At 23.8% G+C, this 17,590-nt stretch overlaps 1 protein-coding gene and 1 non-coding gene across 2 annotated transcripts; both read left to right on the top strand.

The window, feature by feature from the left end:
* The first annotated feature begins 1,254 nt into the window (after positions 1–1,254).
* LOC145844394 (uncharacterized) lies at positions 1,255–14,166 on the top strand. Its single transcript, XM_082951791.1, has 12 exons — positions 1,255–1,282; positions 2,094–2,175; positions 4,205–4,266; positions 5,341–5,411; positions 5,881–5,941; positions 6,187–6,340; positions 7,444–8,025; positions 10,257–10,343; positions 10,413–10,481; positions 11,516–11,660; positions 12,396–12,506; positions 13,917–14,166. The coding sequence occupies exons 1-12, from the start codon at positions 1,259–1,261 to the stop codon at positions 14,035–14,037; spliced, it is 1,569 nt and encodes a 522-aa protein (XP_082807917.1). The 5' UTR covers positions 1,255–1,258; the 3' UTR covers positions 14,038–14,166.
* A 1,246-nt stretch (positions 14,167–15,412) lies between these two features.
* LOC145845299 (U6 spliceosomal RNA) lies at positions 15,413–15,519 on the top strand. The gene has a single exon (XR_014370343.1). It is a non-coding gene; the product is annotated as a U6 spliceosomal RNA (small nuclear RNA).
* Positions 15,520–17,590: the final 2,071 nt, after the last annotated feature.

The following is a 17,590-nucleotide window of genomic DNA, read 5'->3' as shown; positions in this document are numbered from 1 at the left end:
GTGATTAATGTTGCTACACTTACAAATTTTCCAACCAAAACCTTTAAGGTCGAATTTCTAAAGTTCCATACAGTTTACATAGATGTTTTTTTTAGAAAATTTTAAAATGGTGGTAAAAACTAGGTAGCTAATTTTTTCTATGCTGTCTTCAAATGTGGTTTCTTACGCACAAACATAAGCTTTACATAATTTTCCTTTTTAAGAAACAACAGATGTACTCTAAAGCACATTATTTTGCTACACTTCTTAAAAAATAATGTTATTTTGTTTTCAACTTTGAGTTTGTTTTTAATTATTTAATTTTTATACACTTAAATGATTATAGTGTTTGTTTGCAATTAATATTTTGTTGTTTAAAGTTATCTTCGCTAACATTATTTGTTTGTATCTAAATTATACACTCAAAAAATCAAACAAACTAATATATTATAACAGTGAAAGCTAATTTTCACGTGTATGCAACTTGATTTAAAATCTTCAACACTTTTTTTTAGTTTAAATTATTATTTATTTAGAGTTAAAGTAGTTTCAAAGTAACTTTGAATAAAATAAATATCTTAAGTATAACTTACAAAATTTATCCTAGTACATGCAAGTAGCTGAGCTAATGGTTTTTTATAAAAGGAAAGCAATTATGAAAGTTTTGATTTAAAAACAATGATTATTTAAAATAAATAAGCTTCCTTTGTCAATATATTTGTAAATTTATTGAGAAAAGTTGTACAATCCTTAAAAATGGATTACTTTAAGTATTTTGGTATTTTACTAATTGAGATTTTACCTTTTGTGGAGTTAAAAATAAGTTTTACTTATATATTCTAATTCTAAAGTAATTTTGAATATTTTAAATTGTTATTGGATATCTTAAAAAAACACTTAGAAAATAAACTTTCTGAAAATAATATAAACTCTTTGAAGCCTTGTTGTATCACATCTAAAATTAGTCGGTTAAACTATGAAGAATAAGAATTTTTAATAAGAATATTTGTAACTATATTAAATTATATGAACAAGTAAAAATTGCAATGTAAGGTGTTTGTAAAATTTTCAAACTTAATCTAGAAAACCGTAAAACACACTATATATAACTATTGTTAAAAAAAATCTATTTGATGTCAAAATTAGACAATTGAACTCGTTTTCAAAACCTAGATAGATGTGTGTAGTAGACATAGTACTGAATGTTGAATACTTAATTGTATGCATGTTTTACTACAGTAGTAAATTTAAAATGCAGCATTATTGTTGAGAAAAGAAGATGAGTATCTTTGATACACTTGATGTTAGTTTATAATTTTTCAAACTACCATTAAATCAAAAAAAAAATCATTTAAACATTAAAATATTTAATATGTAAACATTAGTACTACATAAATGTTGTGTAAATAAAGAAATTTGATGAGAGTGATGCTTTTTTAACAAAAATTAAAAGATAAACTCAATTATAAAAACAGTTTTTAACTTGTTTAGTATTTTTGTAAATTTTTAAATACTAAGTTCTGGTCTTGTAACATTCAACTCAGAGAGTTTTCAAAGCTTTCATTAGGACCCTTACACCATCAGCCACACAATAAGTACAATTTTTATGAAAAATTATATAAAAAGTATACATACTTAAAGGCTTGTCCTTTATTTATCAAATTATTATACGTCTGACCAGTCTAATATTATAAAGTTTATTGATTTTTAGGATTCGTAAAATTAAAAAAAATATATATACTCAGTCTTGTGAATAATTTTTTATTTTATTTAAATGTGTAGTTCCTTAAAGGTTTTAATGACATAGAAGACTTTTAAATTGTAAGTTGAAAGATTGAAACTACTATCCAACACATGTTAAAAAAATACTTTTTCTTACATTTTTTACCTTATGCATCTCTGAAATTTTTTTTAATATGCTCAAAAAACATATTTTCAACCATTTTTCTAGTAAACGGGTAATATCAGCTAATATATGTTATGTTGCAATTTGTATCTTAAAACTAACAATAACTTCCTACAACAGTAAGTATTTATAGATGATCTTAAAGTTTATTGTCTGGCTAAATAACAATATTATTAAATACTGAGTATAATCTAAAAATTTTTTTTAGAAAATATATCATCATGCATCATGTCAATATTGCAATAAGTTGCTAAACCAAGCCACTTTAATTGGAAAATGTTCGCATAACTGTAAGTTTTGTTTTGTTCTAGGGGTAGGGAGTACTTGGGTGATGTTTATTGTACTTATAAGTCCATGTGATTTGGATGTGTTTTTGCTTCATTAAGAAGTATCTAAAATAAATAAATGAATTTTGCAAAAAAAAGTATGTCGCCCAAAAAACTAATTTCAACCCCAAATATCACATATTTTTTGACTTAAATACTATATTATTGAAATTGACTTCAAAAAAAGTGCTCAACTTACACAATGTAAAGAGCTAAATATAATAAAACAAATGTTTAAGCACTGCTTTGGTTTATTACCGGTTTCGGTGAGCCTTGGCCGACCTTTTCAAATAATTTCAAAACAGTAAATAACATTTAGACATTGGCAGTAATGTGAATCTGAACTCATTGATGCGTAAAAAATAAATAAACATTAACTATTCAAATTTTAATGAAAAATGCATAATTAGGTGAACTAATTACTTAAATACTAATAAAATCATCTATCTATACATGTTTTAGACTTATAATTTATATCTTAAATAAAAGCTTACATTTATTGACATAGATTTAAAGACATATTAACTGCTTTTGATGTATTATGACGTCATAATCACCCTAAATATGCAAATTTTGTCTGTAAGATGGTGCTTTTTAAAACATTGCAAGTTAGTTATTTAAAAAAAAAAATTATTGTAAAACAAAACTTTTTAGGTATACTAACTTACCTTTAAAAAATTAGTCGATGTGGTATGTATATTAATGGAATCTTTGATATCATAGTTAATTTAGCTTTAAGTGTTTAAAAGACCCTTAAATAATTATTCAATTAGCATTACAACAAGTTAACAAAATATTAAAAAGTTTTGATTTATTATGGATAATGTTGTCTGGCATTGAACATTAAGTTAATGATTGCAAAATAAAGACTTTTACAAAGAAATAAAGAACATTGCAAAATAAATTGATTATTGTACTGTTATCATTTAGTATTAACACTTAACATTATTGTAAAAGGACTGATACTTTTTCAAATTTTAGTATAAAAAAACTGTCACATGATTGATAAAATCTAATGGACTATCTGTTTGTACTAATCATGGAACTAATAAACTGTTAAAGGTTTGAAAAAGCTATCATTTAACTTTCTGTATAAGACATCTCTTCTACTAAAAAATCTATTTGCATATGGTTTCTCAGTGAAAAAGTAATAGATTTTTCATTAAAAAAAATTCCATTCCCCTTCAATTTTACAATCAAGAATAGAATCTATATGCAAGTTCAGTAAATCACGTTTAGGTGGGTGTTTCCACTTCAAATAATTTCCATCTTGAACTCTCATGTGAATTTTACAATATGACCAGAAAAATGTGCTGTACTCCCTACCCCTATTTGTTCCTAACTTTTTATTTTAAAATATTGTTATTTACTGTTTGTTGACATCTTTCATGTAATCTTAGTTGAGATTTTTATTCAAATATAAATAAAAAGTCTTATTCAAACCAGGTTTATTGACTTTATTAATTAGTCTTGTTTTTAGTGTTAAACAGACTTAACTATTAATATCTAAGAAAATTTTAGTTAATTTTTCTTGCAAAGTTATCAAAGCATTAATACTTTGTAAAATTTCTTATATTAATAGTCTTTTTATGTGGGTTAATTTACTGTATATAATTTTGCTGATAAAAACCTGATAAGTGAAAAAAGTTTTATTAAAATTTTTCATAATAAACTGGTTTAATGAGTTTTTGTTTCTAAACTTATAATTCAAGACTTTTGTAAATGTCTTTTCATATTTATTGGAAATTAAGTTGTTAGTAAGTATAAAAACCTTGTCAAACTTCGATAATATTTAACATTTTTTTTTAATTTAAACAAGTTTTATTACAAACTAATTGATAACTCATAAAACTTTCACAGTAATTTACAAAGTAGAGTACAAAACAATATTGTTTAAAAACAGCAGCAAGCAAATATTAAATAGAACTATTGAAATTTATATTTGTGTATATCTTATGAAGTTATATTTAAATAAAAACAACAACAAAAACAGTTTGCTACCAGTGCTGTAGAGCTATTGTCAGAACTTCTAAACAATGTCCAATATGTCAAACTGTTAGTTTTAGTTTGTTGTAAAAAATAAGTTACTAATACTATTTTTGTTTTATCTCTAAAAGTAATAGAAAGTGTCTTAACTTTTGAAGTACTTTTATTCTACACAATTTTTTTTTGTAGTGTTTGAGAATACATAAACCTAAAAATAACTTTGCTGTTTCTTTCTCATATCAGCCCATGTTAGATAGAACTTGTTAGAAAAATGAGCCTAAAATTTTACTTAGTTTATGTTTTTTTAAAGTTAAGTTAGTTGTAAAAAGTTTTCTAACATTTTATAATAAATCTAAATGGAATACTAAGATTTTTTAAAATTTAAGAATTTATTGTATGGATAAAAGAAAACAAGTATTTTTTTAAAATTTAAATAACATAAACATTAAAAATAAAAGTTCTTCAAAGATTTTGTTATAAACAATGTGAAAGTCTTATTCTAAAAATTAAGAGCTGTAGCCTAAAAAATCTAGGAGGATGTAGATTTTTATAAAGTTTTAAGTATTTTGAGAAAACTGAAAACTCGAAAATTGTTTTCTACACACTTGTTGTTTTTTACATAAAAACTATGTCTCAAAAATATTTAAGATTTTCATCTTTAATCCTCAAGTATTAGTTTTTATACGCTAAAAAGATTTACTTCTATTTACAAATTAGAAATACTTTTATCTAAAGCTTGCAAAAAAAGTAATATTAAAAGATCTATGGCCTTAAGTAAAAGATACTAAAATAAAAATCTTAATAAAGTCTGTTTCTCTTTTTTTTTAAACATCAGATATTTAAGATTCTAACAGTAAGAATAAAATCAAGGTTTTTTAAAATTAGTTAATGTGTTTAGAGTTTGTATTCGTTCAAGTTTTTTACCACTGTTAAAAATTTGGGGACTTGATTTAAAATATTATCAAATCAAGTAAAAGTTCAGAATTATCTAGTTATTGTAGATTTATTTGTTTTAAGTTTTGTATTTCAATGGTTGTTTTTATCAAGATGGTTTATAAATATAAATTAAATTATTTAAATTTGACCCAAGTAGGATTTTTAACATTATTTGTTTTTAATATTTACTTATTTATAAAATTTTAGCCTGTTCCAAAGTTCAAGTACATTCCAAACTATGTGGTTGACAAAATTGTTTGTGAAGTTAAGATATTGAAGTTAGTTTTGAATTTTAAATGTCAGTTTTCATTTTTATTTAGAAAAATATGATAAATTGCTTTTATCATTATTAGTCAATTTTAATTTATTATCAATATGTGGTAAAATATGAGGTAAGATTTATATGTAGTGAGGTCTATAATAAAGTTTTTGGAGATAAGAAAATAAAAAGTTTTAATTATAAATTAAGTAATTAAATTTTTGATACTTATAATTTTTAAATTTAATTTTCTAAATTGTATTTATAAATGCTATTTGTTATAAGCAAAAATATTCTAATTCATTTAAAAATCAAATTTTTTTATTAGTTTTGAATCATTACTTTACTGTATTAATGATCACTAAAAGATTTTTTTAGAATAATATTTTAATACTTTGTAGATTATCATAAAATATTTAAATAAAATGAAACTAAAATCTATCTTTGAAATATTTTTCGATTTGTTATCCTGAATAAAACGTCAACAGAGAACAATTATCAAAGCTTGGTATTATATCAGAAAGTTTTGCTGACACGTTGACACAAAAAGTTAGTTATCTTACATATTTAGGACATAAATTCACTAACAGATGATTTCTAACTGAAAATTAGTATATAAAAGTTTAAATAACGGTTTAAATAAAAAAGTTTTTTAAGAAACTACTAGTTTGTTACACATCCAGTAGAGTTAATATTTCGAGTTTTTAACTAAATATGTAATAAATACTTGACCATTTTAAAAAATACTTGCGCATAAAATGATTATACAACGTAACATTTTGTTTGTTTTTTAGGAAAAAAGTTACAGTCAGGTGGATGAAACTGACGATGAAAACGATGAACTAGATTTACTTCAAAATAAACTTGATATAAATCAAGAGACCATGGAAGCAAATCCAAACATTTTATTTGCTTCACCGCAAATAAGTGTACTGCAAGCATCACAAAGTAACTAAAATACTTTAATTTGTTAAAAGTTTTTTCTTTACTTTTTATAGTTTCAGTATACTTGGTTATAAACTAAACTGGTAAATTATAAAGGTGTAGAAATTCCTTTTTTGAAAACCAGATTTATTTTTTGACTGACTTAGTCAGTTTTTTTTTGGTGATGGCTGAAATAAAAACTGGGTTTAATAAAAAATTGAAATAATGCTACGTTTAAGTAAAAGTGATTTTAATTAAAATGTAATTGTTGATAAAAACGTATTATACTTAGTCGTCTGAAAATATGATTTTTTAAAAATAGTAAACTTACAGGTGTTTTTTTCTACAAAGTCAGTAGTTTATTTACAGTTACACAGGACATGTAAAAGTAATTCTTTATTACTGTGCAATTACTGTTTTCTTACATTTAAAAAATTTTCAAAGTGTATTATATATACGACTAACCAATATGGCATGAGTTAAAGCAAATTAAAACTAATGATATTTAGTAAAAATATTACTATTCATAATATATATTACTAATATATTAATAAAAAATAAATGATTACAGTTGAAGCAAGTTGTTTATGTGCTACAAATTTTTGTCAAGTTCTTAGGCTCACAATAGCTTTAATTTATAAAAATTGATCTTTTTTTTAACTCACTAGTCCTTTCAAAAATAGTAGAATAAAATATGATATCATCATAAACTCACGACAATCTTGTTAGGTTAATAATTCTAAAATATTTTTTTTTAAAGTTAATTATCTTGATTTCTACTTATTTAATTATTTTTTTGCAATTTTGATATTTATCTCATAGTTGCTTAGTATTTGACATCGTATCACTTTAAAACTGGTGAATGTAAAAGAATAATACTATTGTGCGTTAAATAGTTTCTTAAGTTGTCTTATTGTTAGTAGTTAATTTAAATCGAAGTTTTATATGGAAAATATAAAATGCTAGTAAATTAGTTTAGATCTTATTAAGATTTTTGTAAGAGTTACAAAATTTATAATTATTTTTCTATTTAGCTATCATTTTACATTTACAAAAGTTTACAGTCTGTCAAGATTTAGTCTACCTATTTAACACTTAATGTTTTATAAATAATTTTAAATTTTTAGAACCTAATCCAAATCTAGTAACACCTGCCATTACATGGGAAAAGTCTATAATTTCACCATCCAAACAAGTTGCTGTGTTACAAGAAAGTATTTCACAAGAGAAAAATACGTTAAATACTGTTCAAGATGTGGAAGTTGCTAAGTCTGAAAATAATAATGCCAGCCAAAATTTATTGGATCGCACAGCAATTCAAGACACTAGTGTTTTTCCTGCTCTCATTGACAATGAAAATACAAATGAAAAATACTTACAAAGTAGTGGTAATGTTATATGTTCACAAGATATTTTTAATAATGATGGAATTTCTTTGAGACAAAATCTTAACAAAAGTTATCAAACTACTATCACACCAACACATGAGTCTAAAGAAGGAGGACTAAGTGTAGTAGAAATAGATATTTCCAACCAGATACAATCTTCTGATAATAAAACTGATGACGAATTAAGTAAATCAAAAACAAGTATATCACAAGAAAAATGTTTTGCTGAAAACACACAAATTTATTATGAGCCTCAAAAAGAGTTAAAAGATGATGAAAATTCTCTTTTATTGTCTTTGCACGGAACATCTGAAGACTCAGGTAACTAGTTTTCATAAAAGAGTTCTATTAAATTAATTAGGTTTTAAATTTAAATAAGTTTTTTTAACACTTGGCTAGTCCCAAGTTGTGAGTTTGTTATTAGTTTTGTAGTAAAGTTATAATTTTTATATATAAATTAAAACTTATTTTTTTAAAGTTTTGAGTTTAGTAATTATAATCTGTAACATTTATGAATTATTGTTTGTTTTTAGAAATTAATTTTTTAATAATTTAAGATTATTATTGTAGATGTATTTCAACTTCTACCTTAATCAGAACATTGTATAACGTTTATTTAAATAAATATAATTCAATGCTATAACTAGGTCGTTTATTCTAAAAGATTAAGAATATTATGTAAGCTTTGTTGTATCTTAAACTGTTTTACTCAATAAATATTAAATAACAATATTACTTTATAACTTATTTGACACTCCAAATAGTTTTAAAATGACATTAAATATGAAATACAGATGGAAATGTATTTATAATACTGATAAAAATAAAAAGGAGAGCATTACTAATCATATCAGGGTTGCCACACACTCAGGGAATTCAGGGAAAATTAGGGAAATTTTAAATTGTAGAAGATCTCAGAGAATTTTTTTTTTAACTCAGGGCAGTTTTGATTTTTTCTGAAAATTTCAGGGAAGTTTTAAAATAAAACAAAAAATTCAGGGATTGGGAACATTTTTTCTAAATCTAAAATGAGATTTAGATAATCCAGTTCCTTCAAAAAAATAATAATAATAAAAATAAAAATAATTTATTTTTAAGTTGTTATTTAGAAATTTTTTAGCCTTGCGGCTAGTTCTTCAGTATTATTAAAATTAACATCGTAGTTTATTAAAATTTATAAATTTATATTTTTTATGACTAAAAACAAACAGTTTAGAGGTATAAAAGTTGTGGTTAACTATGCGTTGAAAAGTTCTAATATCCTTAAAATTTTTAGTTACTTAAGTAGTTTAATTTTGTACAGTAAGTCCTTATTTCTTAGATTAAGTTATTTGTTTACAACTACTTGTTTTCGGTTAAAAAGTAATTAAAATGTCTAAAAAAAGTACTATTTTTCATTAAAGTTAACTAACATGTTTACGCAAAATTGTGCACAAGTTTTGTTTTTTAATCCCAATTGATTTAACCCTTTAATATTGAGTTTTCGAAAACAGTTTTTTTCACAAGTTTAGTAAGCATCTAATGTAGAAGCATGCACATACAACCTTCCTTTTATTATTAAAGAAGAAAAATGAGCATGAGATATTAGTAATTTGTGCCAGAAGCAAAAAAAAAAATTCAAGGATTTGGAAAAAAATCAGGGAAACTCAGGGAACTTTAAGGTTACTTAGGGAAGTTTCTGGTCACTCAGGAAAGGTTTTTTAACTCAAAGAGTGGCAACCCTGTCATATTACAAATCGCATGTAAAAAAAATTAAAACATAACTAGTAGCAAGTCAAAAAAAAAAAGAAAGCAAGTTTGTGTTTATTATAAGGTGTAAAAACTAAAAGTATCAAATTAACAAATGAGTATTTTAGTTTAATTTAATTTCTTTTACAGAATAACAAAATTATTAATTCAAAAGTTTTATTTATATAATGCTGACTACGACTATAAAATTATTTCTAATCACATGAAATTATGTTTAAAGGTACAACAGTCAGTATACATTTTAAGTGGACAAATAAAATATGCACAAATAAACTTTTGCACGAAAACATTTTTCTTAAACTCTTTCTTATTACTTAAAGTAAATTTTAAATAATCAAAAATCTGATGATTAAGTGATTTAGAAAAACTTTTTATAAAATAAGAAAGTATAATTCGTGATAGTCTTGTCTGAATAATTTAGATACATGAAATAAGTATGTATATAAATATATCATCGATTCTCGTTATATAACTATTTAAGACCTTTAAAAAGTATAGTTTAAAGTTAAACAAAAATAAATAAATAAATAATACCTTGTAAATCAAAGTGTATGGTTTTTTATTAAAATAAATGTACCTGTTTAGTTTACTATTTAATAATACTATGTGTTTGATTGTTTAATAAATAGTTAAATGTCTCTACTTTATAAAAGGAGAAAATATATTTATTACTTTCTGTTCTGTTTGATGATAAATTTTAATTTTAAGAAATGACTAGCTCTTTGAGCGAAACTTAGTTTGCCAAATAAACTTTTAATAAAACAAAAAAATATTAAGTAAAATTAAAATATAACTTTTAATAGTTTCAGCTAGCAAAACATCAAATTGTAAAACGATAGTGGTAACTAGAAACACAAAGAAAACTAAAGACAATAGAAACAATAAACAAGGTTTTAAATATTTAATTGGGTTTGAATTAGTATGTATTTTCAAAAGTAACTTATAGAAAATTTATTAAGATCAACCTAAATGCAATAACGGAAAAAAGAATGAGAAAAGTTACACACCAGCCAAAACGAAAAGTCAAAGTTTAATTAGTTTATATTTATTACTTACATTAATACAAAACTGACATTCAAACTTAAACTTATTTTAATAAGAATGGTTGTAGTCGTAATTTATTTTGTACTTGTTTAATCTGTATAATGTTTTTTAAGAATGAAAGTATTTAAAAACCTATATTTTATATTTAAAAAAATCAAATGATTTTTTTGAAAAATCTACAAATTTTATGACTGATTTAAACATAATATTCAGTATATAAATCTTGTCTAAGTTTTATAGATAATTAAAAATTTGTAGCTCTATTTTTATCGCATATTGTTCATTTCAAATAAAAGGATTCAGAATTATAATAATAAAAGTATTGCTCCAACTTTTTTTCTTTACTTTAATATAATATAGGTTGTTTTAAAAGAATTGCATTTATGTACAACGTTAAGTATTTTTCAAACAAATTTATTAAAAAATCAAATTATTTTGTTGTAATTTGCATGTTGTACAACTTGAAACAAGGTTTAATTAAAAATGTTTTAACTATTGCTGTAATTCACTCTGATTTATTTTAGAGGTGCTCCGCCTTTATTTAAGTAACAAAAACTATTAATTACAACTCTGTCACATTGTGGGTTTGTATAACTTTAAGTGTTAAAGAATACATTTTGAAAACAGATCTCTAGAAACTAAAATTAATTTAATATAAGTCTCTTTGCTTTCTTTGAATACACTTAAATTTTTGTTAATTTTGTATAGCATGTATTATGCATGTATTATTATTTTTAAATATATACAAGTGTTTTTAGTTATTTTTTCATATTTTAAATTGTGCTAAATTTATGATTGCACTCACTCAGGCCACTCCTGATATTCTGGACATATATCAGTTTTACATTTACAGTTGAGGATTTTTTTGAAAAAAATCATGCTGGCCGGGCTAATTAAATTTTCTTTCTTAAAAACTTGTACAACTTTTGTTATAACTCAAATGACACTGAGTTGATTTATTTTGCGATATGAAGTTTTTTGATTCAATATAACTGTTTGAAAAATAGCATGATTACAGAAGTAGAGTGTCCAATTTGCCAGAAAAGGTTGAGCATAAATCAAATAAACAAGCATTTGGATGGTGTTTGCATTCCTAGCAAAGATAAAAAGAGCAATCTTAGGCAACCTCAACCTGACATAAATTACAGTGAAACTAAAATTAAGTTAGTTGAATGTTAGAAAATTGTGTGTTTCGCTGAAAAGATAAAAAAATCTACGAATCATTATGACTATAACTAATGCTTAATGTTTAGCTCTTGTTAATTTTTAAATGTGGTTTTATTAGTGTATTAGCTTTTTTATTGTATAAAAGAGTGATAATTCTCAACCCACCAAATAAATTAAAAACTAGTTTTATTTTAGTTTAAGGTTTTACAACTTACTTTATCATAAATCTTTTATTTAAAGCTACGGTTTATTCAATGACGATTCATATATTATTAAACTACCATATAAATTAATTAATTTGTTGTTTAATTTGATAGTATTTAGAAAATGTAATTGCCCACTCAAGTAGTTATCGTTTTTAAAGTAAATAGGAAACTTCTTTGTTTATTGTTTTTTTTATTAACTTTAAAATTAACATTTTATATCTAAAAACTTCATGTTTTTTGTTTTAGTTATAAAATAACGTAAAAATTTTGGTTAACTATGACTGGGGTGTAAAAAAGTTATAAATAACTAAAAAAATAAATAACTCTTCTAAAGACGGCAAAAAAATTATGGCTTTGTACTTACTATCAAAAATTAGAGAATAAACATATATACAACGAATAGTTTATAAACAGTTTTGAGTTCAAATCTTAATCTAAGGTGGCACATTTCTATGTTAAAAAAATAATTTTTAACTTTAGCTGTATAATGTAATTCAATAAATTATACATGTTTTAATTTCTCAGAAATGTCGATCATGAAGAGGTAGATTATAAATGTATTACAAAAAGTGAACTTAAAGCTGTTGCTAGAAGGTTGAAGATAAATACAAATGGCAGTAAAGACGCAATTATCAGGTAACATTTAAAATCAGTTGATAAGTTTGGTTTTAAAATGTTATTACTCGCAAAAAACACCCTATAGTTTTTATGTCAATAATAAAAAAAAGAACTTGCGACTAGTTTTTTTTGTTTTAAATTAAACAAAACAATGTTGCTATGTTTTTATTTAAAATATACTAAACATAATATAAATACTGACATCATCTAACTAAATTATAGCAGCAGTTGAAATATGGTAGCTAAAGTAAATAAATTTTAGTTGTTACTTAAATCGTACAGTAACCTCTCGCATCTTTACGCACTCGTGACGTTACGCACTCTCGTTTAGTTACGATTTTAGAATTCTAAAAAATAAAAATAAATAAAGTTTTAATATTATTTTGATATTGTACAAATTAGGTTTATTGTATATTTTTATTTAAAATATGTTTTTAAATTTGAACTCACCTCTCTATATCTTTAGACTTTGTAACTTTATGTTCCTTGACTAATTGATAAACATTTAGTTATACCTCAGTATATCAGAAATTTTGTTAACAATAAGAGATTAATTTAAAATTCTCAAAGAAATATGGTTGTGTTAAACAATGAAATAATGAGAGTTTAAAACACAAATAGTTAATACAGTACTCTTCCCCTATATATGGATAAACATCTTAAAAAGAATCAATGAAACTTCCTAGCAAAAAGTAGCAGTGACTTTTAATAAATTAAGAGCTTACACTTAATACAAATCTAAATTGTTTTTTAGTAAACATAAAATTAGTAAAAATTTTCTACAAGTGTTTTTATTTTATATAAATTTAAATCTGTTTTTTTAACAATGTATAGTTTTATCTTTTGTTTTCATATTTATAAATAAAGTAAACAAATTATTAAAAGTAGGAAACTCCCAAGTCTGCTTTTAACTAGAAGTAATATAAAAAATCGGCTATTATAGTAAGTATATTTGGTACCTCTCGTATCTTTACGATTTCTCGTATCTTTACGCGTTTTTTCTCTGGACACAATGTGCGTAAATAAGCTAGAGGTTACTGTATTTAAAAACTTAATGGTTTTAATTGTTTAAAGCTGAAATTTATAATGTATTTTTTATATGCAGTACAAATAATAAGTTTTTTCCATCTATCCTTTTTTATTATTACTAAGTAAAAATATTCTATTAGTATCATTGCTTATGCGTCTGTTTAATACTTAACACTTTGATTGACTTTATTTTACTCCTGGAATATAATAATTATTTTATATTGAAAGCATAAAGTGTTTAAATTAATTTCATAAATGTAAAATATAGCTTTGAGTATAATTTGTATTTGATAATAAAGTATAAAACAAAATTAAATTGGTAGCTGTTTGTTTAAGGTATAGTTTGAAAAAAAGTATCAATCTAAATCAAGTACTAAATAAGTTAATAAAAAACCACAGAAGACATAAAAACTATTTGAAAAGAAAGTCAAATGACTCCATCTTAAGTGAATGTAAGAAGATCAAAGTTGAAAAACCGGAGGCAGAAGAAAGACAAATTAAAAAAGCTAACTCCAATTGATATTTTTATACTTTTGCTGGCTTTAGTAGAAATATAGAAACAATTGTAGTAGTTTAGAAAATTTTATAAGTTTAAAATTTAAGTTAAATTTGTTTTAAGTTTTTAATAGAGAATTTAGTTTTATAGTTTTTAAATGTTGTTATGATAAACATAAATTTATAATTTTTTTTTACTCCATTATAAAATTAGAAGGACGTAGCTTATCGTAAGTTTTAAAAGCTAGAAAATTAGTATAAACTCACACACGTAGTTAAACACATGTCAACAAGTATTATAAGTAAATAAAAGACTATTGTACCTACCATAAAATAAAAATAAAATAAGGTAGCCTTTAAATTTATGGTGTTATTTTGTTAAGTAAAAGTCGTGAAGTTAAGATGTTTTCAATAAAGTTTTTACTGAGTTTATTTTCTTATTAGCAAAATTATTCTATTTGTGTAAAAATAAAGTTTTTGTAATGAAAGCTATTTAAATATTTTTGCTCAGCAATAAAGCTAAGCTTTTTTTTTAGGTTTGTACAGTGTTTGAAATTGTTTTATTTGTTATGGGTTTGTTTGAAAGGTAATTTCAGCTTGTGATTGTTAGTAACGAAGTAAATATTTTAAAATTATTTCATGTGTACATTTGATTTATATGTTTTTTTTAAGTTTTCCAAGCTAAATGTATAGCTGTTAATTATTTAAACAATTAGTTAATTGATAACTTAAAAAAGTCATATACTTACTAACTTGTGTTTTTTTTATAGCCTTAATATGACCTAATTCAGCCGTTTTTAGGTTTTTGTTTAATGTGCACACTAGGTTATTAAGTATGTAGTTTTTCAAAAAGAAAAAAAAAACACAAACGTTATGGTTTTTTATTTGTATTTTTTACTAACCATTGTGTCAAAACTTGTCAAGAACTACAAATAGCAGCTTTAAAAGTTAAGATAGTTTATATAGAAATCCGTTTCAACATATTTTACTATTAACAAATTTATGTCTACAGTTAACTTATAAGTTAATTTTAGTATATTGTTTAAAAGCTTTATAAAAACGTTAAACACTGTTTCCCTCTACTAAAATACTTGCTCAATAACAAATTTTTGTTTAGAAATAGAGAGCAAAGTCATTCACTAAAGAAGGATTTTATTTCAAAATATGGAGTTTATTTAGAAGGTTTTTATAAAGTTGTTAATAATTTTGAAAACATAAGAAAACTTATTAAGTTTATAGAACTGTCTGCTCAAGCAAAGATTTTTTCTTCTCAAACGAGAGAACAAAATCATTCACTATAAAAACGCTCTCTTATTACGTGACGTAATAGCTGTTATAACAAACGTTTGTATCATACTGAACCGACGCGTATATATACTAGCTTTGTGATTGTACTTCACGTACTTGCTTCGGCAGTACATATACTAAAATTGGAACGATACAGAGAAGATTAGCATGGCCCCTGCGCAAGGATGACACGCAAAATCGTGAAGCGTTCCTACTTTTTAATATAGAAACTATTATTTGTAATTATAAAATGCTGGCTTAAATTTGAATACTGCTTGCAAATTCGATGTAATTAACAGCACATAGTCAGTTTTTAAATTCTCTTTTAATTCAAGTATGGTATAACAAAATTGATGACAAAGCATAAATTCAACAAAATACAAACTAAGTCTAAAATTGATAAAATATTTTATCAGTAGTTTTAGATTTGTTGAAATTTGATTGTAAAATCTTGAGTCGTTGTGTTTAATCTTATTTGAAAAATGAACTATCAACAGTTACTCCTTTATTTTGTTATAAAAAGATTAAAGATTATTACTATAATTAATAAAAGTTTGCCTAAAACAGATTATGTTACTGCGTTTTTTTGTCAGAATGACTTTTATTAGATTTTAAAATCTCTGTTTTAATCATAACTGTTTAGGTTTCAAACATAACTTTTGCTTTATTTTGTGTGTTTAATTGTAATTTATTGTCACATAAAATATGATGTCACACAAATATTTTATTAAAAAGGGATACTAAACATTTTATTGTTTTTGTTTAAGTATTACACTAGTTTTTTAAATTAAGTTTAGTAAGAATGTTTCATTTGAATTCGGTTACGTAACTAAATATCTGTGGAATTAGACCAGGGGTCGGCAAACTGCGGCCTGCGAAGGATAAATCTACGGCCCGCCAGCATGTAAATGTGGCCAGCCTAACAAAATTATATTTTAATTTTTTTTTTTACGATAAATAAGCTGTAATTTTTTTTTGTTTTAAATCCCAGGATTACGTTTAAAAACCAGTAAAGAATTTTACTGGTTTGGATTAAAAATATAAAATAGTTAGACTGGCACTCTAGTAATATTTTTTTCTTATTTCAGAAAATAATTTCTTAAAAAAAAACATAAAAAGTAAAAAATTACTTGGATTTAGTAGTTTATGTATGTATAACTTGTTCAATCAATTAACTACAAATGCTTTCCATTGTGTAAAAAAGTAATTAACAATAATTTTATTACAATTGAGGTATTTTGTTTATCACTAGTAATTTATACTAAGTTTCAATTATGAACAATGAACTTCACCGCACGATCAACAGCATCCGAGACAATCCTACGACCGGTCGTAGGATTGTCTCGGATACTGTTGTTGTTGATCGTGCGGTGAAGTTCATTGTTTATATTCGATGGCCTAAAACATCTCAACTTGTTGACGATGGCCGAAATAAATACTGGCTAAGTTTTTTTTACAGATATTTGAAATTTTTAAAATAATAAAGGATACACAGAAACATTTAAAAAAATAAAGTTATAAGAGAAAATATAAAGTTTTTTGTACTTCTATTTTGTCACGTTTTGATAATCATATAAACTTTGTGCTTTTTGAATTAATTTGTATGCACACAAATGTACACAGGTGCTCATTTTTGGAACCAGTTTTTAAAGTAAAACTTCAGTTAGATGTAGTGTAATATAAGCATGTTTTTCTATTGTTATTGTTTTTCACTTTGATTGTATTCAAATGGTTAAAGACATTCAAACAGAAGTTTCAAACAAAATAAGAATATCACAAAAAGTAAAATTATTTTGTTCAGAACATGTTTTCACTTTTTAAGTTAATTAAATATGTACTCAAATTAATTCATACGCTTACCAATGTACATAGATTTTTGTTTTCTAACTTTTACTCATATTTAATTTAGTTTAAGGATATTAATATAGTTTTGTACTATATTTACTTTATCACTACATACTATGTTTAATTGTGCAAATAAAAACTTCAAACAAAATGAGATTATGACATAACATTTTTTTTTCTAATAATACAACTTTATTGTTTTCAAAAACATTTCTGTGCACATTAAATTAATTTCTATGCACACTAATGTACACAGTTACTCATTTTTCATACCAAATTTTTAGTCAATACTTAGTTTAAGTTAGCATCTAGTTTACAGAAAAAATTCTATTCTACAGAAACATTAAAAACAATACTATATAAATGACAGAAGTTAGGTAGTTTTTGTTGGTAAACATTTCAAGTTTTAAAAATAATATTGCTTTGCAAATCAAGATAATTCCTAT

The sequence above is a fragment of the Thalia democratica genome, chromosome 9, assembly GCF_965202585.1.
Source record: "Thalia democratica chromosome 9, ktThaDemo2.hap1.1, whole genome shotgun sequence".
NCBI lineage: Eukaryota > Metazoa > Chordata > Thaliacea > Salpida > Salpidae > Thalia > Thalia democratica.
This window is presented reverse-complemented; position numbering and strand designations above follow the sequence as displayed.

Excerpts from the sequence above, each read along its gene's own strand:
- LOC145844394 (XM_082951791.1), top strand. The coding sequence starts at position 1,259 with ATGAGTATCTTTGATACACTTGAT. Across the intron at positions 2,176-4,204 it reads TGGAAAATGTTCGCATAACT|TTTGCTACCAGTGCTGTAGA; the intron begins GTAAGTTTTGTT and ends CAACAAAAACAG. Across the intron at positions 6,341-7,443 it reads TGTACTGCAAGCATCACAAA|AACCTAATCCAAATCTAGTA; the intron begins GTAACTAAAATA and ends TTAAATTTTTAG.